Source organism: Lotus japonicus, unplaced genomic scaffold (genome assembly GCF_012489685.1).
Source record: "Lotus japonicus ecotype B-129 unplaced genomic scaffold, LjGifu_v1.2 AP026985.1".
In the NCBI taxonomy this organism is placed as follows: domain Eukaryota; kingdom Viridiplantae; phylum Streptophyta; class Magnoliopsida; order Fabales; family Fabaceae; genus Lotus; species Lotus japonicus.
The window spans coordinates 210,077-223,705 of NW_026645412.1; the positions used below are offsets into that span (position 1 = coordinate 210,077).

Consider the following 13,629-nt stretch of genomic DNA (forward strand, 5'->3'; position numbering starts at 1 on the left):
ATACATCAAATAATTAGGCTGTTGGCGAGTATCCTATTCCTCTCATGTAGGAATTTTATGTCTCACTAAATGTATTAAATAAGTGTGATCCTTTGAATATTTATGAAAAACATAAACACAAAAGTTCCGTATGACAAGAGAGGATACTGCGAGCCTCATAACCTATTTAGAATCAATCCACCTTACAAAACCAAAATCAAAAAGTAATCGTGAAAATGAAATCTGCACCCAGGCCAGTACATTCAATCAATCAATCTAAATGCAAAAATAGTACAATTCAATGGCTGGAAAATTTGCATTAAAACCAAACACATGTCCATGCTCAGGACAGATTTATTAGTTACAAAAGATGACACAGAAGTTAAACTACCAAAACTCTTCATTCTAATGGTTTGTTTTCTCCTAATTCCGAGCTAATCCCTGCATAGTCCGGGTGATGTTATGATCTCAACATTAATCTCAGACCTAAATGTACACACTGGATGGTAGTCAAGGACATGCAATCTCAATGCTGCTCATTCTAGCGTGCTTGTCCATATTGCTGTCAAATGTGATAATCCAGAAACTCAGCAAATGGTCGTCTTCCAATTGCATGTTACCCTACAACAGTCCACAATAATATTAGGGAACTCTCATAATGTCAAGCGCAACTTCAATATTAATCAGGATAAAATATTATGTGAATTTGCTGACATTAACTAGGAGTCAAGAACAAGCCAAGATTTAAATGCATCATCAATCAATTATGAGTCGAAACCCATAGTTTGATTGTGTTACTGAGTGCAATATGACAAACAATTAAATTGATGATTAAGAACAGTGAAGATTCAAATTATCGTCTCACCTTTTATATATACATCTAGCAATTGTGATCTTAGCCAGAACGCATCATCTATCTACAATTAGAATGTTGTTACATATGTGGCCCCTTGTTACTGACTCCCGTTGAGGATCTGTTCTCCAGTCGCCATCAACAACAAATTTTATCTAGAACAAACATGTAAAGTTATTAAGTCTTTCAAGTATTTATGCCATACAACTCAGGGGTAATAGAAACAAATATGTAATACACAATCCAACCTATTCCAACCGCTACTTCATATCAAAGAAAAATCGATTCAAAGAACAGAAAGAGAACTAGAAAAATTAAAATAAGATTTTGTCCATGCAAATTTTTTCAATAATTCAATTATTTAGGGGAGAGTTTAGAATTGACTAACTATGCTGATAGATATATCATATATTCACAAAGAAAGTCAAGATTGCAAATACAATATCAGTTTCATCTCATCAACTATGTGCCTGCAGTATACTCTTTCAGATTTTTACCACAAATTAGGTCATATTGTATGGAATTAACACCCTACTACATTAAACAAAAGGAACAGATGCCATGCTTACAAATGTTAATATATTGTCGTGTTAGATTGAATCAATATTGTGAGAAATATAACATAAAACCGTTCGGGACTTCATTCAACAATTCAACCTTTTGGAATAATTAGTTCATGACATGATATTAAAACTTCTATAACCAAGTGATCTAAAGTTGGATCCTTACTTCTGCCATTCTTTGAATAAAAAGTTGAATTTCATAACAAAGTGAGTGGGCCTAGGTGTGTTAGAAATATATAATATAAAATTATTCATGTGTCTTCACTTGGCAATTTAAACTTTTAATATAGTTGGTTCATGACAAATATAAACCCATATACGTAGACCACTTCACATTATAAATTAGCTTTAATTTCATGCTTTAGATGTTCACAATTCTTAGGCTATCCATATATATACAGGGCATATTACATTGAGGGTACTGATTGAGAATGACAAATATATAAAATAATAAAAAGATACATGTAAAGAAAAATGTGATGAATATAGTAGTTGAGTATTTATTAATATAAAAAAGAGATCATAGCAAATGTCACAATAACAAATTTGAGTATTTCAGATAAGATAATCCATGAAAGTTAAGAAAAGAAATGTAAGCTTCAAAAGTGCACCAAGTCAACTTTTTAATCATGGGTATCAAGAAATGATCTTCCTAAAAGTACTGCAACTATATATTCAAGTAAAGTGAATTTCTTTATCATTATATCCAGTTAGTGAATAAGGCAGAAGTCGATGGCATAAACATTAGTAAAAGATGCACACACCTCGAATACACCAGGATAAAGCCACAGCGTCGTTGACCAAATTTTGGGTTTCCTGGATCACAACGAACAACAGATATCAATATTATTAATAAGACAGACTAAATTCTTCATATACTAATCTGATATTCTTATATGTTATTTTATGAAGGCTGGCAACGAGTTTTTCAATCTGTATCCTAGGACCTAGACGAAATTGGCTTATTCTAATAACAAATTAATGAAATGATGCTTTCAGCCCAAACTCTAATTGCCATCTAAACAATATAATCAATACGCAATATGTAATCCACAAGAACAGACTGAAGGCAAATAAATATGTATTCAGTTAACAGTTACTAGTTGAAATTTCAATTAGATTTGAAGCTCAGTACAAAACACAAGTATTGTATCTCTGAAGTACTTCGAACCTTGATCCAACAAGATCTATAACACCAGCTGATGGTTGAGGATCCATTTTTATTCGGTCACTCCAACCATTGAAGCTACCAGCCACCTCCACGACATCAGCATCGCCACAGAAATCAATCTGAACCTGCAAATACAAGGTAACACAGTGCTTTCGGTGGGTCTACAGATTTTAATGACAAAAGTTTCAGTTTTAGTTTTTTATCTTTTTGGATTGACAGCTATAATTTCACTTACTGATTCCAAATACATCATATACAAGATCATTAGAACCAATATCTCTTTCATGTGAAATGTATGCCCCTGTCACCATGCTGTTATTGACACTAATCGCTGGATTGAAGTTTGAATTCAACTGTTAGATTTTCACAATTAAAATATAAATTTGATGATCAATTGTTCAACCATATTTTAGATTCATATCCAATCGCATACATATATGCTCACCGAAACCTCAGTTAGCCCAACAGTAACTGCCAGAAGTTGCTTATAAAATATATTCTGTTCTGGTGCATCCTTTGTGTGTATAATACAAGGAATTTGTGTACTCTTTCATATAAAATCTAGTGAATTCATGGATAATTGAGTAAATTTCATGTACGAGGGGAGTGCAAAAACTTACAGGACCACCACAGGTCCCTCAAACACAGAATGAAACATGCTGCTTGAAGTGTTTCTGACTGGTTAAAATTGTGTCTGATCCAGCACTGACATTTGGCAGGAGAACTAAAACACTGCTCCATTGTTAGATTTAGATATAAAACTATGTATGTGCTTTCACCTATTAGTTTGACTTTCGAGATAGTTTCTCCATTATTTGGTATCAAAGTCTTTTATGACTAAGTGAAATGGAGTTTGAACCTTAACACCCCATTAGCCTAATAACAAAATTGTATTTCAATTTTCAGCACAAGATATTGAGAAATGAGATGAAAGAAAGTAAGAGAAAAAGAGAAAATCTGAGAGGTAGTTTCTAGATTGTGTATTCTGTTTTTCATTGTAAAGTGTAAGTGTAAAATACAGCTCATGTACAAGGAACGGCTGCAGGTCATCGGTTTCCATAATTAACGCAACTGACTTAATTACCACAGAAAAATCAGAGGTATCTAACAGACTGAAATAGACTTGCTGTATACAATGCATGCAAAGAACCAAGTCCTGAATATACTCTGACATAGGAAACAAAAATGGCAGTCCCATTTGCGCAAGCCAAGACCTCAGACTCAGACGAAGGAGCACAAGTCCAAGGAACTCCGATGTTCCCGCTAGAGTACTAGCCCAGACAAAGAAAGTCGAAAGGCAGACTCAGACGAAGGAACACAAGTCCGACGACCACTGATGTTCCCGCTGGAGTGCAAGGCACAGGCAAAAAAAAAAAAAAAATGGAGTCCCGATTGAGGGGGAGTAATAGAGATAATAAAGTGGTGACTCAAAGAAGTCCCACATTGCCAAGATTAGCAAGTGCACAAGTGCATATATAATAAAGAACACACACACCCATTGCCTTAAGCCTAAGGTTTTGTGGTGTGTGGTTCTATAGGATTTCTAACAGGGTAAGTTAGATATGAACCCATTGATGTGCTTTTACCTAACAGCTTAATCTTTTGAGATAGTTGGATAATGACATCCATAAAAGCAAGGATCTACTTGTACAGTAAGCTCATCAAAACTTGTTTTACAATCATGAGTTTAGGGGATATTCTAATCTAACGTCTACATTCTGTGGATTATTTTTTACTTTATTCTTCAATTTCTTAAACAATACTCCTACCCAGAACTGCCTAAAAAATTTACAAAAGCAGCCCATTAGGCCAAGAAATTGCAAGATGCTCTGAACACATTAGTGAATTAAAAGACCACGAGAACACAGATGCAATACCTCCTTGAGTCCTGGAAGACTTTCTTCAGCAACACGTAAATCAGCATCTTTTTCAGCTATAAGATTTCTGGCTTTGCTGATTTCAGCCTCTGCTTTGGTTTGTAAGACAGCCAACGCGAGCTGAAAGCAATAACAATTAATAACATGACTCTAAGCGAGTTGTGTAGAATCATTCATATATTGCAGAGAGGGATCGGAAAAGGGATAAAGATTATAACTTTTATAATATTTTCCTTCCTATAAGCTATAGATCCATAAGAAATATTTTTTAGATATCCAGGTGCTAATAAGTTGATAGGATAAAGAGAGAAGAAAGGGAAATGGATATTATTATTGAAGTAGAGATGAAGAATCCCTACAGAAATATTTTACATAGCAGGAATTCAAGAGTTGCCTGCATCTCTCCTTGACAACCAACCACTAAACTTCTGAATGATCCCTCATATGGATAGGGTACAACTCCCTATTTATAACCATTTCTAGTCAGTTTATTAAAATATAACTGCTATAAGACAGCAAACACAACTGACTACTAATTATTAACTTCCCAACTGCCACAAAACTAATTACTAACTATTAACTTCCTAACTGCATGGTAACTACCCTATCATAAGTTCCATAAACAAAAAATAACTAGAATGACGTCAGATTTGTGACACAAATTTGGCTTGAAGTACACTAGTTTTGAACCCATTGAAAAATAAAACCAGTGTAATGTGATAGTATATACAATATTAAGGAAACACAAGAAGCTTCACTCAAACTTACCATCATGTGCAATTCTGAAAACTTCAAGAGTCAAAACTTGGGAGTTTGAGACCCTTTAAAGGACCATGCGATTACCCATCCCGTTCTAAATTTAAATTATAGGCACACTTGTGGTGATCTATGGACTATGGTGCAATTAGAAATGACTTGCAGGTACGACATTAATTTTACGAAGTTCAAATGCTGTTATTACAGGGGAAGGTGAGACCAATTACAAAGTTCTCTCATGAAGGAGAGAATAATATATACGCATTAAGCAAATAGGACTACTGTTAATAGAATTTAGTTTTGGAACCTTTTTCCCTCTATTAAAGAGAGAAACATGAAACATCCAATAGTTCTAAAAGAAAAAGAAATTGAAAATTATCAGCCAGTAATTTTTGCTCATGAAAGAAACTAAGTTACATTAATCTGTTTTCTCCCTCATACATTTGAAGTTACCTCTCTCTCTCTCACTAACTCATGCTTACATGTGCTTGTCTCTCTAGCATCTTTAATCTTAGGTCATAATAATGAGTTTACAAATGTTTTCCTTTTTCCTTGGTAAATAAAAGGAGCAAAAGCCCAGAGAAACATTATTTATATGCTAAAAATTTAGGTGGCGGATGCCAGAAAATAGTTGTTAGAGTTGAGAACTGACTGGACAAAAGTCAACCCTAAAAGCTAGTTCAAGAAGAGAGTCCAGGGATTGCCCAAGTCACTGTTACGAGTACTTTGGCCACACATTAAGTCAATGTGAGACCTTAACAATAAATATATACATACATCTTCTAGTGTCATTTTTCAGGTATCACTCATCTACCTTTTCCTTCTCAATCTGTTCCTTTAGCCGAGACAGCTCCAACTCCTTCTGATACTACGTACAAAATACCATTTGCATAAGAGGGGGATAATAACAAGTTATAATCACAGCTATTCTAAACAAAAATAAGCTAAAATATCTAAAGTATGAAAGAAACTTTATAATTACTACCAGCATGAACTTGAGATGATTTATCTCACTTTGGTTTTGCACTTCTGAAGCCTCCGTGTTCCCAATAAGAGGCATGCCATTATTATCTTTAGGTGGATGGGCGTCTAGAGGCATATCAACAACAGGTTTTGATTCAATATTCACTTTGTTTTCCTGAGAACCATCTCCGTTTGAAATGCCAGAAACATGATCTAAGAATCAAACAGTTAGACTTGTGCATTTTTTCAAAGGTAATAAAAGGAAAATGTCCCCAAAATTTATACTGAAGACAGAAATTATTATTTTACTTAAATGCTCCATTACAACTACAAGGGCTTGCGTAAGCATGGCCACTTGTTTCCAAAGACTTTTTATAATGTTTGAAATCAAGACAATAAAACCCAACATTTAATGTGAAAATTTGAGTTAAGACAAGGTAGATCATCCATTTCTTCAGTCACTTGAACAGCATTATAAATTTATTAAGAGGGTTATGGCACTCAGTAGTAAAAAGTTGGGACAGACAAGTAACATAAAGAAAATACAGCTTCCTTTTCTACATTTTTTTATTCTTTTTTTTTACTTAACATGCTGAAACTCAAATCAGAAGTTTCAGTTGTCAAGCAGGCATCCATCACAAAGGAAACTATATATTATAATTACCTTCAACTGGATCTAAATCTCCATTCTGAATAAAATTTGCAACTCTTTCCTCCAAAGACAAGTTGGCCGAATTGTCAAGGTTTATTGAACTGCTTTCAGCAGAATGGGTAACTGAATTGATTTTGTTCTCACCAGATAAGTTTCCCCTAATGGAAAATTCAGAGGTTGTGGAAACATCTTCAGTAATATTGTCATTGCTGTCATCTAGACCTTCTAATGCATACCAGTCCTTTTTCTCCAAGGACAAATCAAATGTTGGTAGCAAATGACTTAACTCTTTATCTCCAGTGTCAATATCAGAATCAGTAAATGAAGTGTTGGAATGGTTTTCCATGGAAGGAACTGTGGATGGCAAGGTTATGTGTCCAGCCGTTTTGCCCACTAAACGATCCTCACACTCCGAATTTCCAGAAGATGTTGTCACAGATGAGGTTTCACCAGAAATTTCAGTAGGCATGGAACTTTGGCTATAAGAGCTCGGATAAAAACCTTCCCTTGGACTACTGCAATCATTATCCACAGTAATCACTTCACTTGAGTAGAAATTCCCCTCTGCCACATTGTTGACATCTTCAGCATGATCATTGAGTTCACCAAGGCCATCCTCCACAGTGGAATTAGCCAAGGACTCTAAAGGGACAGAAGTGCATCCATCTAAACTCAGAGTTGAGCCAGTGCACAAACTACTAGAACTGTTCCCTGAAAGAAATTCAGTTGAAGCCGTGTCCTCATCGACCTGACTGTCCACCCTCTCATTCTGACCTTTAAATTGTATTATATGAGGTAATCAGTAATGATCACAAGTAATACAAAATAAGAGTGCATTCAGAAAGAAGGAAGTTTTTTGACCTGTTAATAGACTTTCACACTCATTTGCAGCATCTCGCCTTTCATCAAAACTTTTATCCGGGTCTAATGAATGAACGCCGGCGTTTAATGAGCTTGTGAGAAGCTCCTTAATCTGTTTATGTCCTCTGCGTCTGACAATGTTGGCCAGTTCATTCCTATAAACATAAGGTTAAAACAAGTGACACAAGTGAAATAAAAGGCTCAACCGCTTAAAACACACATAACCCCGTCCAACTACAAGTCATTTGCCCAAAAATAAAAGCAAGTGTGCTTCCTATAATAACTAAGCTAGCCAGAGTAGTATAAATTTAAGCCATCCTGCAAGCACATGCAAGAAAACCCCATATAGTGAAAGGGGGTTCACTGCATTTTAGCCAAATAAAATATCATTTAAATCAAATGATAATACCATATAACATGGCATTTTTTTAACTGAGTTCTGAATGATTCACACTCCACTTTCTCTTCCATCTGATTTCACTTATCATAGTTTGTGAACAAAACTTTCTTGATATTAATCAGCCAGCACATGCTAATAACTGGTTGCATTAAATGCAACATTTTTAATATAAAAACTTAACTTTCTGATTTCTGAACTGTTTTATTTAAATTTAATATTGGGAGATTTAGAAAGGAAAACTTGTTGTCTACTCTACTCTACAGAGAGATGTAAATGATTGATCACTGAAGGACAATTATGCTTACCCTAAAATCGAAGATGCACAAAGTTTGAAGAAACAAAATTGAAGAGGAGAAGAAAGAACCTTCCATGGTGCAAGAGCTCCTTGGTAGAGGGAATGTGGTCTTCCGGGAGGCCAACGGAAGCGAGGAAGAGGCGAATGTCATCGCAGATCTCGGCGTCGCTTTTGAGTCTCCGACTTTTCCTACAGAAATTCAACCATTCTCGTGTCAATTCAATCAACTTCAAGAAGAAGAAGAAGGAGGAGGAGGAGGAAGATGGAAGAACCTTATCCTTGTTGTTCTTGTGGTAGTGGTGGTGGTGGTGGTTTGAGAAGCGCGCAGTTGGAAGTTGGCAAGGGTGGTGGGAGGAAGAGAGAGAGTGAGAGTGGTGGTTGGGAATTGGAGAAGGTGGTTACAGTCGCCGCCGCCGCCGCAGAAGTTGGTGAAGTAGTGAGACACCCACAGAGTGCCCATCTACAACTACTTCCCGGTGCACCCTTTGCTTTGCTTTGCTTTCTCTACCTCACCCACCCGCCCCTGAGCTCAACAGAAAGAAAACAACTTACGACAAAGGATAGAGACAGAGACTGTTATGGGTTTCTTTTTCTTTAAAAATAAAAATAAAAATAAAAATGATATGATATAATGCCGAACAATTAATTAATAGGCAAAATAATTATGTTAGATTTATCATTTTAACTGATCTCTACTCTATTTTGTTAAATGGACCTACTTTCTCTCAAGACTTCATTAAACATAAAATTGCATTAATTTAAACGATATGGTAAATTATACAGAGTATGGTCAAACGCTGGATAGTATAAGAAAGATATCAAGGCTTATATTATCAGGCCTAATACTATCAGGTCTTATACTATAAGACCTTATATTATACGTCGTACCAAACGGGCTATTAGAACATTTGAGGGATGCTGACTATTATAATAATAATAATAATAACTTATTGTAATAATGGTAAACCTCATATTCAAAGCTATATCTCCTCAACAAGTGTAATCAACTAATTATGAATTTGGATCCTCTCCGGCAGCAATCATTCAACCATTAGATCTATCCAACGACTTAAATTAATAAGGTTGAGAAGATGTGAAACGTCGTCGCATCAGAGGCATCACAGTTTAGACATTCTCTTTCCCTACCCCTATCGTTAACTTCGTGACGTCGTACTCTCACCCAATGTTATTAAATTCAGACCGGTTAGTTGAACTGGTCTGACCGTGAACCGGTGACTTAGCCGGTTCGAGTTGACAATCGGATCAGCCATGCATTCAAACTTGACTGAACTAGAACGAACCGGCCGGTCTAGATGGAAAACCGGTGACTCGGTCGGTTTTTTGTTGCATCGGTGAGTCATCTATTTTGTGTTTTTAAATTTTTTTATTGATTTTTTTTTATATAATGGGTCGTACATAGGAGCTCATTTTAGAGTTGTGCAGTTAATATTTAATATATTTGGGCCTTTCAAATTGGTTTGTTTATTCTGTTGGCAACAATTTATTTAGAGTAGGATAAAAATGTGATATTTATCTAAAATATTGTTTCAATGCAAGGAGGGTTTGAACACGGGGCCTTGAGCAAATGTGAAGAAATGTTAATCACTACACCATCATGCTATTTAATGTTTTGAAACCTTTTTATTATTTATATATTAATTTTATGTTGTCTTGGACTATTTTATAATCTTTTAATATATACCGAGTCAAGCATTCGAACCATTGACCTAGTGCCCTGACCAAGCCGATCACCGAGCCGAGCTTAATAACACTACTCTCACCGTCCTCACTTAGAACTATCGTCCTCGTCTCACCACACCCTTTTGAAAATAGATAATTTAAGGTTTGAGCATCGACCCAATTTTTTTGTGAAAGTTAACTTGATGTTTAATTTTATGTTATGATAAAAAATCTGTAATTTAAGGTTTGATGGAACCATCAGTATGAGAGTTGATTGAATTGGGATTGCAAATATTTACTGGTGGGTTGACATCCCAGAAATGTGTCAGAAATCGCCATAAATGTACCAGAAACAAAATAAAAGTATTTCTAAATATAGAAGATATATCTCTCTTTAGTCTTCTCTATCTCTCTTCTCTTTTTATCATGTCAATCAACTTGTAAATCTACTATATTTCTCACATATTTCTCTCTACTCAGCTTCTCTCTTCTCTACTCTAACTTATTTATCTCTCTGTTCTCTACCAAACAAAGTGTAAGGTATTATTTGATTTATGAGAGAAAGAGAGTAAAGAGAAAGAGAATAAAAACTGAGTTTTTTATCTCTCTATTTAAATGGTTTGTATCTCTCTCGTCAAAGTACATTTGCGATCATTTTGAGACATACAAACCAACATTGATGGGTTGGATAAGGAAAAAACTGGTTTACATTCATCTAACATTTACACAAACACACACTAACACTATGTTTATTTGTGGAGAGGTTGAATAGAGAGAGTTGGAAGAGAGGGAGTTAGTGAAGAGATACCCCTCACCCTCATTTGGTTGCCACAGGGAGGGAGGGAGGGAACAACTCCTGAAGTTGTGGGTCCCATGTCCTTTTCCTAGCCTCTCTATTTTGCGAAGAAATTGGGAGGAGGATACAATGCAATGCATGAATTCTCATTTATACCCTTAACTATTTATGCCTTGGTTTGCTCAATACAACGCGAATGACATGAACAACATACATGTCTTTGATTATTTTATATTTGCTATATATATATATATCATTATAATATTAAAAAATTGATTAGTAAAAATAATATTGAGATATTTATTTAGATAAAATATTTTTAGAATTAATTCCTAATATTATTTATATACAAGGATAAACATGTCATTTTATCTTAAAGTATTCTCCTCTCTTTTCACTCTCTATTCAACCAAACGAAGGGAGAGAGAAAGTACATCATTCTTTCTCTTCTTCCTCTTTCTAACATAACAAACAACCTCAAAATCTACTCTATTTCTGACACATTTCTCTCTACTCATCTTTTCTCTTCTCTACTATCTCTTCTCTACCAACACTACTACAAAAAAAGGGATTTTCACATCGGTTGAAAATGACTTTTCACATCGGTTTGCATCCGATGTAAACAAAGGTGATGTGGTATGTCCGCACCTTTTCACATCGGGTACACAACCAATGTGGTAAGTACTTTTCCACATCGAACGTCTAATATAACTGATGTGAAATCTATCACTTAAAACTGAACGCACATTTTTGCACATCGGTTGAGTCAAAAACACCGTTGTGAAATATATACATTTCACATCGGACGTCTAATATAACTGATGTGAAATCTATCACTTAAAACTGAACGCACGTGTTTTCACAACGATTGAGTCAAAAACACTGTTGTGAAATATATATACATTTCACATCGGTTCTGTTTCTCACCGATGTAAATTCTTTTTTTTTTTGTTTTTTTATTTACATATTTTTACACTACTTTGAGCCGAATTTTCTTACATCACCAATCTTACCTTTTTTTTTTGAAAGGAGAAATAGATATATTGATAAAATAAACCTTGGGAACAAACTCTCCCAAGTAAGGATAAAAAAACATAGCATCTCTTAAAAGAAAAGATCAGCATAAAAAAGAAACAATAAAAACAAGAAGCTACAACTAACTAATTGATAACAAAAAACAACAAACTGCAGCTGCATAACAATAACATAACGCATATCAGCATATATTTCTGCTGTCTAAGATCAGATATAGGCACCCCTTAAAAAGCCATAAAGCACATTTTCCTTATGCCATACAATCAAACGCACATCAGCAAGGATCCAGGTAGACATCACTGGAGTAAATCACAACACCCTTTTAGAGTCCTAGCAGCAAGTAACCACCCCATAAAAGATTGAAATTTCTGCATTGACCATCATCTCACAGTACAACAGTTGAAATCACGACAACAACTTGCTTGTACACCAAATTCTGAAAACACCAGCATGGACCACAATGGACTAGGAAGCACAACGCACCAAGCAATCATATATCAGCAGCAGCAAGCATCAACCATCTTCCACTCATCTCACAATGAAAGCAAAGGTATATCAGTAGCAAAAGAGAGCCAGATCAGATGCATCAATTCAGTGCAGAAACATAAAACCTCCAGTAGCAAAATTTATAAATAAACCTGTCCCCATAAACCATTTATCCAGAAACCTCAAGCCAAGTGAAAATTAAATTTGTTTATCCAGAAACCTCAATCCAAGGCATTAAAATACAACTTAGTTTTAGGGTGATCGGGTGCGACACCGGAGTAGACCATGTTTTCCATCCTATGCATCTTAAAATCCTTAAGCTCACTTTCCAAATCCAGCAAGTGACTGTTAGAAAATAGAGTACTTGAGTTGTTGTGCTGTGGCAAGCCACTGCCCTGAAGCAAAATTTCCTGCAGACTCTGGTGCAAATCCCAACAGCCGGTTTTGCCCCCAAGGGTTTACACAACTACGATCTAACCTGTGCACTTGAGACAGATCGTATGGAGCCTTCACAAAATATTGCCCAGAAAATGAAGAGGAAATATCATATCAAAGAAGAAGGGTACCAGAATGCTCATGGTTTTCTCTTTTTTATAAGACACACGCTCCACACCATGGAGACAACATAATCAAAGGCCTTTATCACCCAATTGATTAGCATTCAATATAGAATGAATGTGGAATGTAACGGATCAATTCAAATTAAAATGGCTTAATACTTGAAACAAATTCCGGAATTACCATGCTGAATAAGTGGGCCGAATTAGTCAAAGATTTAAATGAAATAGGAAAAAGGGATAAGGTAATAAATGACTCTTGAATGCCATTATCCAACAATTCCCCACTAATGGCAGACAAGAGATTATGGAACGTCTCTCCTAGTATTTTGAAGAAATTTTCTGAGCAATGAAGGAAGAAATTTCTAGGCAATAGAAGGGATTGAGCTTAAGTGCTAATGTCCAGAGGATTGAATTAACACGTAGTGAAGTGAGGCAATACCACAAGTTCAGTAAGTGAATTTCTCTTGAACTTACTAGACTCGAGACAAGCCCCCACAACACGCCCCTAACCTTCAAATTCGCAAAGGCTCCGCGATAATACATTTTCACATTTACATTTTTAGGCCCTTTCATACCTTGGGTTGCTCATGAGTGCTCTAGAAAGATTGCCAAAGTCTTTCATAGAAGGTGTGCCTAAACCTTCACACTCACGTAGATACATCAAGTGTGTGTCTATAGCACCACCCAAACAATGGGCTATGT

At 35.5% G+C, this 13,629-nt stretch overlaps 1 protein-coding gene across 3 annotated transcripts; it reads right to left on the reverse strand.

Moving 5' to 3' along the window:
- Positions 1 to 210: 210 nt before the first annotated feature.
- LOC130727294 (protein PTST homolog 3, chloroplastic) lies at positions 211 to 8,931 on the reverse strand. 3 transcript variants are annotated; one of them, XM_057578402.1, is made up of 11 exons: positions 8,643 to 8,929; positions 8,440 to 8,559; positions 7,676 to 7,830; positions 6,827 to 7,588; positions 6,185 to 6,375; positions 6,014 to 6,061; positions 4,444 to 4,563; positions 2,567 to 2,691; positions 2,160 to 2,211; positions 845 to 987; positions 211 to 600 (listed from the first exon to the last, which is right to left on the reverse strand). In XM_057578402.1, exons 1-10 carry the CDS (start codon positions 8,828 to 8,830, stop codon positions 889 to 891), a joined length of 1,860 nt encoding a protein of 619 aa, XP_057434385.1. In that variant the 5' UTR covers positions 8,831 to 8,929; the 3' UTR covers positions 211 to 600; positions 845 to 888. The 3 variants fall into 3 exon arrangements, 2 of the variants coding, with proteins under 2 accessions (XP_057434385.1, XP_057434384.1); XM_057578401.1 differs by having other exon boundaries at positions 6,014 to 6,067; XR_009015247.1 differs by lacking the exons at positions 211 to 600; positions 845 to 987 and adding an exon at positions 2,802 to 2,897 and having other exon boundaries at positions 6,014 to 6,067; positions 8,643 to 8,931.
- Between the last annotated feature and the right edge of the window lie 4,698 nt (positions 8,932 to 13,629).

Coding starts and splice junctions, on each gene's coding strand:
- LOC130727294 (XM_057578401.1), bottom strand. CDS start 8,830: ATGGGCACTCTGTGGGTGTCTCACTACTTCACCAACTTCTGCGGCGGC. Junction 7,589..7,675: donor GTGTGAAAGTCTATTAACAG/GTCAAAAAACTT, acceptor TACAATTTAAAG/GTCAGAATGAGAGGGTGGAC. Junction 6,068..6,184: donor ATCATCTCAAGTTCATGCTG/GTAGTAATTATA, acceptor TTTTGTACGTAG/TATCAGAAGGAGTTGGAGCT.